Source organism: Otolemur garnettii, unplaced genomic scaffold (assembly GCF_000181295.1).
Source record: "Otolemur garnettii isolate 467f Iridium unplaced genomic scaffold, OtoGar3 scaffold00003, whole genome shotgun sequence".
Taxonomy (NCBI): domain Eukaryota; kingdom Metazoa; phylum Chordata; class Mammalia; order Primates; family Galagidae; genus Otolemur; species Otolemur garnettii.
In genome coordinates, this window is record NW_003852398.1 from 28,122,584 (window position 1) to 28,141,577 (window position 18,994).

Genomic DNA, 18,994 nt, shown 5'->3' on the forward strand with positions numbered 1-18,994 from the left:
ATCTAAGGAATTTATTTTATTATTATTATTTATGAGATATTTCTGTTATCAATAAAGTCTCCCAAATTACATTGATGTTAGAATATCATTACTTTGCTTGAATTTTTGTAGGATAGTTCTACAGGACACAGAATATTAGCTAATCTTATTGTTCCTCAGCCTTTTGGCTAAGATCAGGTTAAAATATTGGCTAATCTTTTTTTTCTTCCAGCACTTGAGTATTCACTTTGACTCATTCCATTGTCTTCTGGCCTTCATTAATTTAGATGAGCAGCCAGCCTTTAATTGTAGCCTATATGGAGGATGTGTCATTTTTCTCTTGTAGCTTCTAAAATTTTCTCATTGTGTTTTGATTTCAACATTTTAATATTAATTGTTCTAGTGTGGATCTCTCTGTATGTATCCTATTTGGGGTTTGTTGAGTTTATTTAATGTTAAGATTAGTTTTTTTCATCAAATTTAGGACATTATAGGCTCTTGTTCCTTCTATTCACTTTTCTTTCTTCTATATTTCTGGTATTCCCATTCAACATATGTTGGCTTACTTGTTCAAAAAAATCTTTCAAAAATTTGTTCATTTGTCTTCAATATTGGTTCTCTGTTTACTTCCATCGTTAGCTTTTATTAATATTTCTTTGGGTTTGCTAATTCTTTTTTTTTTTAAATGCAATCACAAATCTGCCTTTGAGCCTCTCTGTTAAACATTTTCATTTCAGTTATGTGCTTTTCACCTCCAGAATTTTCCTTTTTTTATATAATTTATATCTTTTCATTAAAAGTTTCTGTTTATTGTTATCATGCTTTCTAGTAATTAAACATTTTTTAAAGTATTCTGAACACATTTTTAACAGGTGTTCCAAGTATTTGCCAAATCTAACATCTATAGACATTGAAAGACAAATTTCATTGACTTTCTTTTGTCTTCAGTCTGTATCATACATTATTACGTGGCATATTTGCTAATTTTTACTGAAAACTGGACATATTGGATAAAATATTATATGGGCTCAGGACTATAATTTTACTCCTAAAGGTTATTTTTATTTCATTTTTGCTTTTAGCTTTTTCATTTATTTGTTTTGTTCTTATACTAAATCTTTGAAATCTTGCTCTCCCATAATTTATGACTGCTAAGGTGTCCATTAGGAAAATATTTATAGTTTTTATTTTTTAAGCCTATCTTCTTAGATGTTTTTCCCCTAAATATTTGTAGCTTTCTGGCCAGCTGCTAATGATTTGACACAATTTGTGCTCAAATACTTTAAGTTAATAGACATTCATCCTCTGAAGATGGGCATTTTGTATAGGGATGGCATGCAAAGTTCCAGACACTTTAACATGGACCCCAGCGTTTGCTTCCCACTGGGGTATTTTGTGTTTTCTGATGCATATTCACAGCTTTATGGTTTCAGGGGTGTGCGACTCTCTTGGCCTCTCTTTGTTCTCCTCTACCCATGTGTGAAGACTTAACCAAAAATAGAAATATACTTTCCTCAACTATGACTACAGGCCATCTTCTTACTCTCAGTAAAGATCCTCCCTTATAACAAAAACACTTCTGCCCATTATTCAAATTAGATAAGCCCCTTCACCAGTGGCAGTAGCCTGCTCTGTTTAGAATCCTATACCAACCAATCTGGGGTAAGATCAGAGTATCCCTAAGTAGGAATATCGCAGACTCCCATTTTTCTACCCAAAGTTCAACAATTTTTCAGGCATAATTGTTTCTCAGCTTAGCGTAGGGTTTAGGTCAATTTTCAGAGTGCTAAAATGTTTGTTTTGGTCAATTTGTCTGGCTTTATAGTTGCTTTTGGGGGAGAAGATTTGCTGACCTCATTTAGCCATAGCCTGAAGTGCTACTCTTCTGGGAACTTCAAATAGATTCCAAAATCAGATAAGAACAATTAAAAAGAGAAAAAATGTAGACTTACTTTACTCATGGACATAATTGCAAACTTTCTTAGTAAAATAATAAAATGTTACTATCTAGATTCAAAAGTATATTAAAAATATATTATGATTAAGTATGATGAAACTTATTGAAAACAATAATAGTTTAACATTAGAAAATATATACAGAAATATATTGATAGACTAAAAGAGGAAGAAATTAAATTATTTTAACAGTTGCAGAGAAGGCAGTTAATGATAGCACAGATTCAGTAGACTAAGAATAGAAAGGATTTTCCAAACTAACTAAACTTTATAGATAAAAACTCCTATGGTAAACATATTTAATGGAGAAACTTTATATGTATTCCCTTTAATACAGGGGTGAGGGGGGAAGGTTGATGTTCATTATTATCACTACTGTTTAACTACTGAAGTCTGGATTTTTGCCCTTTATATAAGGAAAGAAAGAGAAATAAAAGAGTGCTAAGATCGAAGGGTAAATTATGAAACTCCTGTAGTATGTAGGTCACATTATCAACAAAAAGAATAGAATTAATAAATTACCAAAATTAATAGAAAACATCAAAAATTTGTCTGATCCATCACCAACCTTAACTCCTAATACTATAAAAATAAATACATTCAAAATCGCAATAAAATAAGACATTTTCTAGGTATTAAATATTATAAGAATCTCTCTATGAAGAATACTTTTAAAATTACATATAGCATACAGAAATTACATCGATAAGTTACACTTTGAGCTTCAGGTTGGTCAAGATATTTCTATAAAATGTCAATTTTCCCCAAATAATTTTTAAATTCTTTGTAAACCTAATCACATTGGGTTTCCAAATTCAAGCTGGATTTTTTTATGAACTGAGTAACTTTTTATTTCTAGTATGTAGAAATATCTATGCATAGGTAAGGCAACTTTTAATAATATGAACTAAGAAAGGGAACTTGTTATACTAATTATTAAAGCAATGAACCAATTTGGCAAGAACAGAAAACTCAGAAACACACATCTGCACATATGAACTTAATATCCTATAGAATTGGCAACTTTAATCATTTCAAACATTAAGTGAATCAACTCATTGAAAAGTAAATGTCTCCACATGGACCAAAGATATTAGAAATCAGAAATTATGGATGACTGAACTGGATGGTAGATATGGAAATGGAGAACAGTCAAGTTGGGGTTGTATTTTGGAGGCAGCAGCAACAAGATTGTTGAGGAAGTGAATACTAGAGTGAGTTGTGAGGTGAAAAGATGACATACTAATGAGGAAGAAATTGATGGAGAGAGAGAGATTGAGAATGTCTGTAGGAGGAAAATTCTCGTACACTTTATTCTCAGAGTGAGTAGCATGTTTGATTTTTGATGGGAGGAACCTAAGAAGAAAAGGTGGGTAATTTTTCTTTTTTATAGTGAAGGAACAATGACAACAAAAACATAGTATAATTGCATGAACCATTTAAACACAGACAAGTAAAAATCTAGCCAGAAATTACTTGAAAGACACACAACTAAATATTAACTACATCAATTTATACATAAGTAATCTAGACAATAAACTATATAATTGCAAGCATTTCATCTAGAAGTAAAATATTAACAGAAAGGTATAATGTCTCAATGTTCTGTAATTTTATTTTTAAAAACATTTATTTAATTGTAATTCAATAAATTTGTGACTATGTATGGAAATATCTAACCAAGAACAGTTTAAAAATAACATGTTTGAGGCAGGGTGTGATGGCTCATGCCTGTAATCCTAGCAGTCTGGGAGGCCAAGGAGGGCAGATCTGAGCTCAGGAATTTGACACCAGCCTGAGATAGAGCGAGACCCCATCTCTAAAACTAGCCAGGCATTGTGCAGGCGCCTATCCTCCCAGGTACTTGGGAGGGTGAGGCAAAAGAATGGCTTGATTGAGCCCAAGAGTTTGAGGTTGCTGTGAGCTAAGACACCACAGCACTCTGCCGAGGATGACAAAGTGAGACTCTGTCTCGTAAATAAAAATAATAATTTTGTTAAGAACGGTGCATGTTCATTTGTCTATACATGTATTTTTTTTGGTTTGTCATTTCCTTGTGTTTTATATTTTTAAACATCATTGATATATCTTTTTTTTTTGAAGGAGACAGAGGAGAAAAAGGAAAGTGGATCTTCCAGAGTGAGCCTCTCTCTGAATGTGACAAATACAGATAGATTTAAAAGTTGCAACTAAACCTTTCTGAATTCCATAGATTGTATAGAGAATGAAAGTAGTTGCCTTTTCAAATCCCTTTACAAATAAAGGATTTGAAATCACTAATCAGTGATTGCATTATTGTATTAAAAGTGAGACTGCTTGATTCCAGGCAAAGAATTCAGTCACTTATCTTCACTGTGGAGGCCGAGGTTCTCAGACATTCCTAAGTAACACGGCCAAGAAGGATAGTAGTTTGGTTAGACTGTGGAGGTTATAAGTAATTAGGGTGTGCCTACCCTGACTGATTATTTTAATTATGTGTTGGAACCAGCAGATGAGGAAGAGAAAAAAAGAAATTAGATAAGGGGCATAGAAGATCAGGAGTAGTGTGAGTAGTTTTCAGAATAGGTGATGACAGTCCCAGCTTTGTCCCTAGCCTAACTGTGAGACAATACAGACAAGATATTTCACCAATCTGGGCCTAAGACCTTTATTTCTGTATTTTTATATTTTTGTATCAGTAAAAAATTTTGTACAAATAAAATAAAAATGGAATGGTTACGCAAGGGATTAAATGTGTACTGTTTCTTTTTTTTTCTTTTACTTCTTAATGTTTTATTGTTTTTTAATCTCAGAACATTTTTCTCAAACAAAATATTAGCTTGAGTCCAAATCTGTAACAGGTATAAATAAGTAACTCTAGGTGAATTAGGAAAACCTCCAGTAGTGAAAGAGCTAGACAGTAAGAAGCAAAAAGGAAAAAGAAAATGAAATAGAACAAGTTAAACACCTGCTAAAACAAGTTAAACACCAAGGCTGGTTGTTTACAGTTTCTCATTTGGAGTACAACCCACTTCACAGACAAATAAACTGAGACTCAGAAATATGTAAATTTCCCAAGTTACATAGATAATAAATAAGAATTCTGAAATTTGAACTTAATTATTCAGCCCCAGGAAGGCTTTCCTTGCAGCTAGGACAGAACAGGAAGAATGAGAAATGACCAGGAAGGGCAAGCATCACCCAGGCTCACTCCACCTCTGAGCATCTGTCAGTGCCCAGAATGTTTTCTAAGAGCCGGGTCAAGGGCTGGGCCTATGGACAAGATGTACCAGATATTTTAGCCCACCCCTGAACTAAGCCATGTTCCCTCCCTTTTAAGTAGTTAGCTACACAACAGGTATGACCTAGTAATTAGGAAATAAACAGGTACCTCTAAACAGAGTCAACGTCATCTTGAAAGCACACATAGCACACAGGTTGACTCTATACAGTCTCACCTTTGCTGGGGGAGTGTCCTCTGTGGCTATTGGTAAATCCCTGGCCCTTCTCTGGAATTTTGCTTCTTCTTCCCTGGAAGAGAAACAGGAATAGCATAGCTTAAAATTGTTTTCCCAACTTTTAGGAATAACAGTTGTCATAATATACTTAATTTTGACTGTTCTCCTCAGCCCAATCTACTGTGTCAAAAGTGGTGGTGTATTCAGAAACAGGCAAAGTACTACAAATCTCTCCTCACATCTGAAAAATATCTCAAATATGGTATTATGACAAGCAAGAAACTTTAACAGTGTAATAGACAACCTCTCTAGAATACTTCCAACAGCCAGATGGTGGCCAGTTCTAAAAGCCATCAGCTCCATTGTTTGAATGTAATTTTTGAAAGACCATATTCACAGTGAACCAACATTAACCTGCCTGTATTAATTCTGATTCCAGCCTCTAGGGGCCCACAGAACAAATTGATACCTGTTTCCACAAGGCAGTCCTTCCACAATTTAAAGGGAACTTTTATGTCTGGCACAATCTCCTCTTTTCTAGGTTAAAAAACCAAGTTTCATTCAACATAATTTATGTAGGCGGTAAGAATAATAATTGAATGAGTAACCCCAATGTAATAAACTGTCTGTTGAGTCTTAAGCCATTTTATTTTTGCTTTAATTTTTTTAGGAAGTTTATTATATTCACGGTTTCAGTCTCCAGTCAAGACATCCTAAGTAACAAGAAGAAAATTTTATAGTACAGAATATGCCTGCTGATTTACATTCAGCTCTCGGAATAATAAGAAAGAATTATTTAACCTGCTCTGGGCCTCAGTCCTCCACTAAATCTTATCCTGCTTTTTTCGTCTTCCCACAATCTCTTCCCTAAAAGCAGCATATATGACAGCACTTCATTATCCCAATTATTGAACATGACAAAGTAAATCCCCTGACATACACCAACCTGGTATTTAAAAAGCCAATTATAATGCACAGTAATTACCTTAAATGAGGAAGCTTAGTATATTGGCTTGGTGCTAGCATGAGATGGTTGGAAATTGAGGATGACCCCCCTCCATAAACAAATTAAGACCATCTGGTTTGAGGATTTGCCATTAATAATTAAAACCTTTTTTCCACCTTGGTGATGTCATTAGAAAGAATAACACCCAAGTTAAGAAGAATTGGGTAGATAGTGGTAAATTTCCAGAAGGCTAATTCTTTCCGAGCTGCAAGGAGTTGGAATCCACAATCTACCTTTTAATTCATCTGGCCTTACAGCAGTGTGTAACCTGCAGTTTGCAGCTGCTTACAGATTATTTGAGGACTGTTTAGCTTATCTGTGGTATTGAATATCATGAAAAGTATGTGTGGACCTTTTTTAAAGGTCATCTGCTGTCATTAGTGTTTTTGTATTTAATCTGTGGCCCAAGACAACTCTTAATCTTCCAAAGACTGGCAGAAAATAAACCCTGGATTTAGATATCTAAACACTCTGGCAGCTCACTGAATCAGGATGTATCCTACTTAACTTCTTTGCAAGCCACCTGCCACAGGACAGTCTAACATTATTCTCAAAGGGATCTTCTCAGACCCTAGGCTACCACACAGCTAGGTATTAATAGGCCTAAGGAATATGACTTTTTTTCTTAAATCCTTTTTTTTCCTCCAGAACCACGATGTTCAAAATGAAACTACATCCTTCAAAGATTATAGAGTGCTACATAAGATGTTAACACTGGGCCCTCTGAAATGCTTTTGGAATCCCATTTGAGTGATTATTAAAACCTTTCCAGATGGGTGACAATTATCTTTATCCGATAGAATGTGTCAGAGTGGTCTGCTAAGCATTTTTATTTAATTGTTCAGGTTTAGAAAAATACATTTGAAAGAAAGAAAGGGGATATATTTACTAGTTCAGAGAATAACAGGTAATTAAAAAAAATCCTTGAAAAAAAAAGAAAACCTTCACTCACAGTATGAATTTGCAAGTGGCACACTTATTGATGAGCATTACTTCTTCAGGGCTTTGAAAATATTCTTCATCATGGGGACAGAATAAATTTCCATTTTTCATCAATGCCCTAAATTCACTGCATGTGTCCTGAGGAAAAAGAAAAATGTAAATGTTGTCTTTATTGAAACATCATTAAAACAAGACTTTCTTCAAAGAGTACCTTCCTTGAGCAATATTATTTAATGGTCACTATCTCCCTTGTACAGATGCCACTCAGTCAGTTGATACAAATAAACAAAAATGATCACTCTGGTTTATCTGTGAGAGATGGCAAACTCACCTAATAAGGATTCATGTGAAATAATTAGGGAAAAGGAAAGAACAATGAACTTGGAGCTATAAGACCTGAGCTCACTTTTCCAGAGTTCCCATTTATGACTCCAACTGTCTTAGAATGTTAACTTCCAAAGGTATAGTTATGTGATCTAAAATGGGAGATATAAATATATACATTTCATATATTTTATGAAGATTAAATGTACGTATCTAAAACCTAAGAGTGCCTGACATGCAGTAGATATTCAAGGTAAATTCACCCCTCCTCTTCTTCCTTCCTTATTATCATTATTATGATGATGGTGGTTATTATAACTATTGGAATATATTAAGATGAGCCATACACGATCCCTAGCACATAGCAAACCAATCGTGAATGCTGTGAGAGGAATATTAGAAGGTTGCCAAGGACTGAGACAAAGTCTATGAGCATTGAAAACCCTAAAGTGCCTCTATCCCTAATTTCCACAAAGTGTACTGTGAGATTCCAGCTCCTACAAATGTTAACAGTTGTTAAAGGGGGAGAGAAAAAAACAGTAATCCTTGATAGATTTGGTAAACAAATTTCTATACTGAATTTCTTTTTTGAAAAGAACCTAAGGTCCCTCAATACCTCATTTGTTTTATGAGCACAAGCTGACTTACCTTAAAGTTAATGAGGCTTAAGGCTCAGGGCTTTTCACTGCCATAGCCAACTCCTTCCCAGGTTCTCAGAGAGCCCTAGCTTTTCTGTGTTTTTAAATTTTTATTCTCTTCTTAGAAAGTACCCATACTCCCACCCCAACCACCATCACCACCAATGCCACCAACACTTGTCCTACTGTCAGAATCAAAATCTGTAAATCTATGAAAGTATTGGGCAATTTTCTCAAAACTTGCTGAAGCCTCTTTTCATTCTTTTTTCTTTTGTGGCACATCTTCTGAAACTACTATTTTACAATTCTATGTGACATCCTTGAGGATATGCTGAGCCTTTTTTTTTTATTTTTTAATACTGGTGGCTATTGTATCACATTTAGGGAGGAGATAGAGAACCATTTTGAATAATAGAATTGATGAGGAAAAAGAAAGTGGAATAATCTTCTCAAGTACAAGTACTTTCTTTTCATTTACTCATTAAATATATTTTATAGACAGCCTGATACATATTACTCTTTACTACAACCTTAAAACCATTGGTGCATTTGAGCTACTGAGTAAAGTACTGGTACTGATTGTAATAGTCCCTATAGACTTAGAAAATTCACAAGGCCTTTCAATCTAGTCTTCTGAATCTAAGAGTTTTTTGTTTTATTTTGCTTTGATTTTGAAAAAAAAAATGTTTCTAGATGTTTATATCTGAAAATTTAAAAGAAGAAAAAGCTTTTGCTTCAATTGTGACAAACACAACCTCTTCCGAAAGATTTGTTACAGGATTCTATCTAGCCTTCTATCTCTTTATAATAATCATTCAATCAGTCAACAATCATTTATGATGAGCTGACTATACTTTGCTAGATACCACAACAAATAGGGCAGAAATATACTTGCTAGAATGGATAATGTTGTACTTAGACTAGCCTCTTAAACATGGTAGGGAGTTGATAGAACTTATGAAATAACTAATGGTGAAAAAGAATAGCTAAATAATATCTGAGACCAGCCCTGGAAATTTTTGCTAAGGGTAACATGCTGAAATATCTCTAAGATTATTATTACCACCCACTGATCTTTTCCAGAGTAGCACAGTAGCAATTTCTGGTAACAGATTAACCACTGGGTATGTTGAGATATATATCTGATCTTTGACTCTATGGTACTTCATGACAGCTTTGCAGGTTCCTGTTTACCTTGCCTCACATAACTGAGTCCAACAAAGTGCTAAAAACCTTATAATAGGACCAGAAAAGAGCTTGGCATCTTTGTAATAGAAATATATCCCTTGTGAGGTAAGTCTTACAGAATGTATATATGGTGATATACACTTTCTATATTATCCCGTGATATTATCAGAATATATCCAACATATTCTCTTGGGAAACAGGAAAAGCTCATAAAAATTGAAAACCTGAGTTGGGTTTTCCTATGGGCAAAGCGGAATATCCTTACAATTGCCGTAATTGAAAGGGTTATAAAATAGCAGCATATCGTAACTAAAAAGTTATCCTGAGATAGGAAATGACTTTTCAGCTACTGTTTACTTGTAGTGTAACTTTCGGCTTCTGGCTTGTTTTTGTTTTGTTTTGTTGTTTTTGCATTGTTTTTGTTTTTTCCAGATAATCTCAGAAAAACTGAAGTCCTCTCTAGACCCAAGCTCTTTCTGTTTCCCTCACCAGCTGTGGTCTAGTTCCCTGCCTTCTGTTGGCCATCCCTAGATATCTGACGGAATCCACCAGGATCTGGCATAGCCCTATCTTGGTGTTAGTCCACTAACAAATTTGGTTTTGGCTTTATAATTACCCTTCTGTGATGACAACTCTAAGCATATGGTTAAGATCCTTGCCAATTACAATAGTGGCTTTTCAACATGTTTATAACATTCAACATGTTTTTATGATGCTAGAAAAGACCCAGCCGACTAAACTTGGAAAATAACACTTTTGGCACCATAAGAAAGACTACATCTATAGTTTTCATTTTGACACAGTATCCACAGACCATGATTAGAAAAGTTTCCCAGTAAATGATGATATCTTTGTGGTCTTGCCTTTAAAAAAAAAAAAAAACTTATTATTTTAAAGACATTTTTCAGTGAAACCGAATTTGATGGTATGAAAAAATGTTGGTGTAAAATTTGCACTGTCTGTAAAAAACGATGGCTTTGTGTGCAATGGTATATATAGTATCCTTCTTTTTTCCACTCTAAAACATGCATGTGGGCATACTCTCTAGTTTCCAAAAAATCTAGTCTTCCCTTCCTCTACTATACTTTCTGGACCTCTTCTTAATCAGTAACTGTAGATGAAATAATAGAGACCATGATGAAATTATTCAAAACATTCCTGTAAGAAGTTACTTTTTAATAGAATCATTGCAGTAAAATGCAGCAAGAAAGTATTTTAACCGTGGTTCTAAGAGTTGCAGTGTAAAGAAGACGCAGTTCACGGCCTTTGACAGACATCACAAATTTTGCTGAATATTTAGCAAAACACTTAAAACATTTGAAATTTTTGTCTTAAGTGGATAAATGGTATGCATAGTATGTATGTAAATATGCATAAATATATATAAAAGGGGGGGCACGTGTCTGTATATTTGGACTTTTAACTTGTTTTTCAAATAGATGGAACAATTTAACTTCTGTAGAAAATGACTCTTATTCCTTGAAGAACATTGTTGTAAGAGCTGTTAAAGCACCCTCCTGCATCAGGGCCTCGGCGAGCACAAGCGTTTCTGCCTACTCTGCTATAAGTTACAAATATCTTCAGAGCTCCACTGCCTTGTAACCATCAGATTGTTCTTCTAGTAGTTTCTCCAGAAAGAGCTCCCCTAACTATCTGAATGAGAACAAACACCAGCTACATTCCCAGGAATACCTATTTTACCCCCTCCTTTAGTTGTCTCCTAATACTAAATACTATTTCTTACTAAGTTACTTATTAACTCGTCTGTTTTTCTCCATGAAACTCTACGTTTCTGAACAGCAGGATTTTCATCTATTTTGTTTACTTGGGAACATTCCCAGCATCTCAAATAGGGTCTGACACATAATGCGGCATCATAGACATTGATTATTTATCAGATGAACTATATGCAAGGTATAGGCAGCTCCCTTTGGCGTAGTGATTACCAGAAAGTTTCTTTTAGCTTCCTACATGGTGTATGTATCATGGCTTGTTTTGGATATCAAAACAGAATGATAGTAGTTCACAGGCTGAACTTATTTTATTTTTTGTTTGTTTACAAAGTTTTCAAACAGTCCTTTAACAGGATAAATTTCTTCTTGTAGACATCCATCATCATTAATACACTGTGAGTATCTGTGTGTGTTTGGGGGGGGGTGGGAATCATATCTTGATTCATCAAGACCTGTTTCTATCTTTAAAAAAAAGCTATTAGTAACTATATTGTTTGTACAATTAACAAGAATCTGTTGGTCACAAACAATTTTTCTTTAGCCCTCTTGAAATGGTTTCAATGAATAGAAAAAGCAGGACTAACCTGATCTTTATCCTCACTGGCAGCATCTGGACAAAAATGCAGAAACCATTGTTATGAAAATTTTAATAGAAAAAACAATTCACTTTATATAGTGTCTTGATTATTTTAATAACAGTATGTTATAAAACCACAAATTATTTTTGAGCATATTAAGATTTACCATGGCAAATAAAATGAGGGCAGTGCACTCAGGAAATCAGTACAGACATTCACAAAGATCCAATCACTCAGCAAGTTCCAACTATGTTGGAAAGTAACAATCATGTACTTTCTGACCTCATCAAAATAGTTGCTTTCTAGAAGCTCCATTCAGAGTAAAGTATGGCAGGTTCCCTTTTAAAATTTTAGCATAATATATATATAACCAAATTTATACCAATTACAGTGTAATTTAAAATGCAAACTAACATGAAATTTACATCAACACATACACATAAAATTTAATCTTCCAAAATCTGGCAACTCTGCCTCTTCATTACAGCTACAGAAATCAAAGATATGGTAAGAATAAAATTAATTAAAAGCACAGGCTATTATACTCTCTCATTAACATATTTTTTGTACCCACATAGTAATTTTAAGAAAGTGAGCATTATTTATATATAATCTCACTGTCTGTATAAGATACTCTTTTTAAAAATGTTAATGCTTCAGAGTAAGATGAGTCTAAGCAATGTATGTTCCCTTCAAAGTCAAATAGCAAAAGTAAAAACTTCTCTCCAAGCTCCCACAAAAGTTCCTCACTCTTTAGGAGAAATATTTTCAATCCATTTAGGATTTGAAAACCCCAAAGTAAAATAGGCTAGAATGCACTACTGCTTTAAAATTAGAAAAGATTATTACATTTGTATATTTAATATTTTATTTATACACATAAATTGTGTTATAAATATTATTTACATATAAGTTTTAAATGCCTGTTCATATATACTTGGGGAAATACTTGGTGATAGGAAGATGAAGAAGCATCTCTTAGCTTTTTGGAACTAATAAACAATGTAAGGATCACTTATGGAAAAAACTCAGATTATCTCAAACTATTGGGGATAGTAGCTTGATCTTTTTATAATCAGCTAAAAATAACATAATTATAAAGCCATGTATATCATATATAAATCTTCAAAATTCTGTGTCTGGCAAGAAATTTTAGGATCATACAAACATATTTTTGGTGGGAATGGGGGAGAAAAGTCCCTTCCCCAGGGCTTTGAGATGTGTGGCAATAGGCTAGGATTACACACAAATTACTCACCTTGTATGAGGCAAAGAGCCAAGGTCAGAATCACTGGCACTGTGTCTATCTTCATGTTGAGGATGATGTAAGTTGGCTACAGGTCTGCTCGTTGCATTGCTCAGCTGGTGCTCTGAGTCTGAACTCCTGGAGATGAAGCTCTCTTATATGTGGTGACACCCACTGAAACCAGTTAGTCAAGGTGGTGCTGCACTTAATATATCACACCACTTCCATCCTTTAGCAGCCTGTCAAAGTGGCAGATCTGAACAGATAATGTCTGTTTCTAAGGGAGTAATGTACTTTGATGATCTCTCCCCCAGAAGGCAATCAAGTCCAGGAACCCTCTTCTAAGTTGAATACTCCATGATCCTATATAAGAAGTGAATTCCCCAGCAACCTCAAACATACTACTTTGTAGAGAAATGTGTTTCTAACTGGACTCCCTTCAGAGGGGAAAGAGAAAAGGAAAAGAAGACAGATTGGCTGTCTTGACAGTCAGGTAAAGATTTAAAGATTTCCATATCTGGAGAAACCTAAACTTCCTGCCGATTCCATCCGTAAACGTTCTAATGTATCTGAATTCAGATTCACAGATGTGTGTATACTTTAAAGACAATGACCCTAAGAGATAATCTAGCATAATTCTAACATTGAATGTATACGGAAGCAAAAACTCAGAAAAGGAACAATGGTTTTCCTAAGAGCGTGCAGTTTAGACGAAGGACCAAGAGCCAGCATTCCAAACCAGCCACTGGATTTTCAACATTTTTCCACTCCATGTGCTACTTCAACCTTTATATTAGCAGAGGCAGAAAATTTGTGAAAACGAAGCTTCTCCATAATTCCTAATAGGAAGGATATTTCATAATAGGAAAGATATTTCATAATAGGGAAGATATTTCATATACTAAAGTCTGATCTTCTATTTTAAGCAAACATCATAATCATAAATATTAGAAGCTCAAAAGTTTAACTTTCCATAGCCCATCATACCCAAATTACTGTTTTAAAAATGTGGCTCAATCAGCCAGGTGTAGTGACTCACTTCTGTAATCCTAGCACTTTGGGAGCCTGAGGCAGGATGATCACCTGAGGCTAGGAATTGGAGATCAGCTTGGGCAACATATCAAGACCTCCACCTTTATAAAAAAAAAAAGAAAAAAATAAAGAAAAAATTGACTCAATCTCTTTTCCCTACATTGAGTTTACTTTCTGAATTAACCTATTTTTTAATCTCTCAAGAAGAAAAAAGCTATTAAAAATTATAAATACATAAACATACCACTTTTTCTAGAGAGAGTATCTTCTCCTTAGTTTCTTCTTTCATCCTACAAGCAACACCTGTTTTCCACCAGCTTATTTCACTCTACCAGCTTAAGATAGCACCTGAAGAACCATGCAAAGATGAACTGAAGCTAGAGACAAACTAGGTGATTCTAGTACTTCTTGGTGTGTTCACATCCATGGGAAGAAAGTTTTGGATTTTGTGACCATTTTATGATTGTCCCAGAAAAGTGATCAGAGCTGGCTAATTTTAGGATCATGTCAGTATTCTGAGACCCCTCAAAGAGAGAGTATGCCCTCTCTTTTTTCCCACATGAAATTTATTTTTTGTAAAAATATAATCATTGCTTTCAAGGTCTACATTATTTTAGTAACTTTGGTACAGGAAAATTAGTGAGCTCACAGAGCAAGTTCAAGTTGCATTACTGTTACAGTCTAGAAAATCAAAGTCCATCATAGCTTAATGGAAAGTGAATGGGACAGAGAGTCATGAAATCTGTTTCTATTCCTGTCTTTGCAACTACACAGTATAGTGGAAATGAACCTGGCTTTATAGAAAGGTAGATCTGAGTCCAAATTTTGACTTACCAATTACCAGCCCTGTTGCCTTTGGAAAGTCACTTATTATTTCTGAGCCCCAGTTTTCTAATAAATAAAATAGAGATAATAATGCCTACATTGTACAATCACTCTAAGGTTTAGAGGTAATTCACATGGACGATGTGTGTGTGCGTAATGCCTAGAACAATACCAAGTATATGTGATAAGTTTTATGGTTAATGATAATTAGTCTTGCATTTTATATTATTATATATGATTCAATCAATAATATGATTGTGCTAGATAATTTCTACGATTCCAAGAAATGCCAACATATATTTCATAAACTGATTAAAGTTTACTCAGCCTGAAATAACCCCCCCAAAACACTGTAAAGTGAAACTAAAATATGAATGTATATATTCTCTTGTTCAATTTGTAATTGTATTCTTAATCACAATGCCTAGAATAAATGAATTCATTAGCTGCTCAAAACTTACCAAAATTATTGACAGGTTTCAATCATCATTGACTTCTTTTCTTGATCTTTCCAAGCCTCTCATAAATATTAATATGTCAATACTAATTTTTTATCCTTTATCTGTTCTCTCAGGCCATATGAAATGCATCCAAACCATGCTAGTGATGGAAGAAAAGCTATCCTGTTAGTGATGGTAGAAAAGTTTAATGCCTTACAGTGGAATTGATAACTGTGTAACATGTTCTCATGACCCCAACTCTAGTCCAAATGGAGAAAACATGTATTCCCAGGAGTGGAAGTGATGCTAGGGTGGAACAGGAGAACCCAAAGATGAGTGCCTCTCTAGGGAATCTCTGCTATGAGGAAACATTACAGGAGTTGGTTTCCTTCTTACCAGAAAAACGCTCATCACTGACAGATATAACCTTCTGAAATAATGAATACAAAGTTTGAATCTGATGTTTTTGAGGAGGTGAAAGTGGCTGAAAGAAGATTCAGGTAGCACCAAAATTGGCAGTACCCGCCATCGATCTGATGTCATCAGGGCCTCTTCTCTACTTATTTTAGAAATGTTGTAAGTGCAGAGGTGATTCATCACATTCTCTGTTAATCATTCCTTATTCCTGAAAACCACCATGGACATCGAATTCCCATGAATGAGATCAAAGTTTTGATGAACATGGGTTTGAGTTAGAGTTAAGTTACTGGAGTATTTTTCTCAAACTCAAAATTCCATCCTTTGTTTTCAGCTTTTTCGATGATTCAGCAAACATGGAGAATGCTCTTTAATATCAACCATATTAAAAACTATAAGGTTGATATTAAAAACTATAAACTTTACATGCTTACACATTTATCAAGTTGTCTGGAATCTGAATTCACATGACGGATATTGATTCAGAGGAAAAAAATGAGAAAATTATAAAGATTTCTGTAGGCCAACAAACTCACTGAAGCCAAAGTTATTTCCAAAATCCAAAGTTATGAAATCATTCTTAATGTCTTGCCTTTTTCTATACAGATTCTTGCTGATCATAAAAGTTAGTAAATAACTATAGTCCCTTATGATTAAATCACCTTCCACAGCTTTCAAAATACCTGTCCTTCATTCGCTTTCTTGATGAGTTTATGCAATGTTGTGAGGTAGCAAAGTGGGTGCTATTATTTTTCCCTGATGGGCACCATTAAAGAACCCTAGAATAGGAACTAGTTTGAATGATTAACACTTTCTCACCTTTTACACTCTTAATTTTTCAGATCACCTGTGGACACTTCACTGACCTTCACACAGTTCATAAAGAATCCAGATATTGTAGTGCTTTAACTAGGCACAGTGTTCCACTGCTAATGTATTTCTTTCCTCTAATCTCTAACACACACACACACACACACACACACACACATCATACACCCATCATTGCATGGGCAAAAAGAGATATGTCATGACTATGATTGAGAATTATATATTTTAATAGATCATAGAAGATGATATAATTTCTTTTTCTTTTCCTTAATTTTGATCTCCTTTCCTATATTTTGAACTTACTCTAGAAAAAGTGCTATATACCTCTTTGCTAAATATCAGTATAGTCACCTTCAAAGTATTGTCCTTGGGAATCTATGTACTAATGCCAGTACCTAGTCCACCCTTCAAAGCAATTTTGGAACTTTTTTTCTGGAATAGCTATCAAAGCTGTCATTATTCCCACATATTACCCTGGATGTCCTATATGTCATCAAAATGTCTCCTTTTCAATATTTACTTTATCTTTGGGTAAAGAAAAAAGTCACAGGGCCAGATTAGGTGAGTAGGAAGGGTATTTCAATACCGTTGTTTGTTTACTGACTAAAAACTCTGTCACAGACAATGCTGTGTGAGCGGGTGCATTGTCATGATGCAAGAGCCATGAGCTGAAGGCCAAGATTTTCAGTTAAGATTTTCCTGTTTCTCTATCAACATTTACTTGATCTGTCATGTGTCTCCCAGTGAGATGATGATTTTGATGCATGATTCAATTAATTTTTGCCATGTTTTGGTCAGTTCTACTTGTTTCTGGCCACCCTGACCTCTCTGTATGGGTGACACTTTCTCTCCCCTTGGAAAAATGTTTAATCCATTTGTACACTGTTGTTTTCCTCATGGCATCATCCCCATAAACTTGCACTAACTTGTCCCTAATTTCACTTCCACTCTTGCAAGTTTACTAAGAAATTTATGAATATTTGTTCTTCGGTCTAATTAAAGCTCTGACATTCTGGTGAAGGCACACAAAAAATGCAACAACAATAATGAATGCTACTCAGCAAGACACCACCACACATCAACATGAACACAACTGTGAGACGCTGATATACCAAGGTTATGAAACACAACTGTGAGACACTGATATAACAAGCTGTTTGTACAGTGTTGTCAATGTAAGTGCACAGTGGCAACTTCATGAACTTAATTGTCAGATTTTCGTAATAATCTTCCCCATCAATTCAACATGTCTGTATTCTCCTTTGTGATAAATACTAAACAGAAAATAGCCTTTACTCATCTCCTTATCTGGAAGTGTTCCATTATCAGCTAACTTCACTCCCTCTGTGGGAATTCCTTCCTGTTTGTCTGGAAAGACTAAGACTCTATAAAGATAAGCATCTCATTTTGTCTAAGAATAGAAGGAGTGGGCATTGTTCATTTACTGAGTATAGAGACCCTGCTATTTATAGATATAATTGTGCAGTTGTTGCTTTTAATAGATTAGGATTAAGAAACCAGGAAATTTCCATGTCTAGTTTTTGTTTTGGTTTGTTTTTAAACACTGGGTCTTCCTCTGACACCCAGGCTGTAATGCAATGGTGCAGTCCAATCATATCTTATAGTGTCTACCTCTAACTTCTGGACTCAAATAATCCTCCTACATTAGCCTCCCAAGTATCTGGGAGTACAGGTGCATGCCACCATGCCCTCAGCTAATTTGTCTTATTTTTCTTTTTGAGAAGGGGCCTTGCCATGTTGCCCAGGGTGTTCTGAAACTCCTCACCTCAAGTATTTCTTCTGGCTCAGCTCCAGAGTCTCTGGGATTATCAATGTGCACCACGGTGCCTGGCTCGATGTCTAATTTTTAGCTGTGTCAAATTTTATATATGGAGTTATATTTGGTTTTTAAAAACAACATTCAGCTTCTCCTTATAGTTGTGTTACTTAAATCCCTGACCCATGGCCACACTGTCTGTCACTTGAAAATTTAATAATTCAAAAGTGTCCTAGGATTTATCCTGATCATAGCAGTTTATGGAGCTATAGTCCTTCAAAAAAATCATATCAAATTAATTCTGAAATAGCTAAGACTATACTTAATTTTGAGAAAAGAACATTGCACATTTTATATGTATAAATATGTGTGCATGTGCACAGTAAGCAGTAATAAAACTTATATTTATAATTAAAGTTAGTAAAAGATAATCTCTATTTTTATAGAAGAACTTACAAATAAAAATGCAATTTGCTAACATTTATTATGTACTTAGGTATAATAATAAATATAAAATTTAGGTATAATTTTATTCTTTTCTTACAGACACAGCAATTGAGGTTTGGTGAGGTTCTATTACTATCCATAAAGCTTGTAAGCAGTGTTCTTTGCAAATGATAACAATCAATGCAATAAAAGCAGCCAAAC

General features: G+C 34.5%; 1 protein-coding gene across 1 annotated transcript in view; it reads right to left on the reverse strand.

The window, feature by feature from the left end:
* Positions 1 to 13,094, reverse strand: part of SPINK5 (serine peptidase inhibitor, Kazal type 5) — a 70,630-nt gene extending 57,536 nt beyond the window's left edge. Inside the window, exons 1-4 of the mRNA XM_012806882.1 lie at positions 13,040 to 13,094; positions 11,788 to 11,813; positions 7,331 to 7,458; positions 5,373 to 5,445 (exon numbers count right to left, since the gene is read on the reverse strand). Coding sequence (XP_012662336.1) covers positions 5,373 to 5,445; positions 7,331 to 7,458; positions 11,788 to 11,813; positions 13,040 to 13,094 — 282 coding nt within the window. The remainder of the gene's footprint in view (positions 1 to 5,372; positions 5,446 to 7,330; positions 7,459 to 11,787; positions 11,814 to 13,039) is intronic.
* Between the last annotated feature and the right edge of the window lie 5,900 nt (positions 13,095 to 18,994).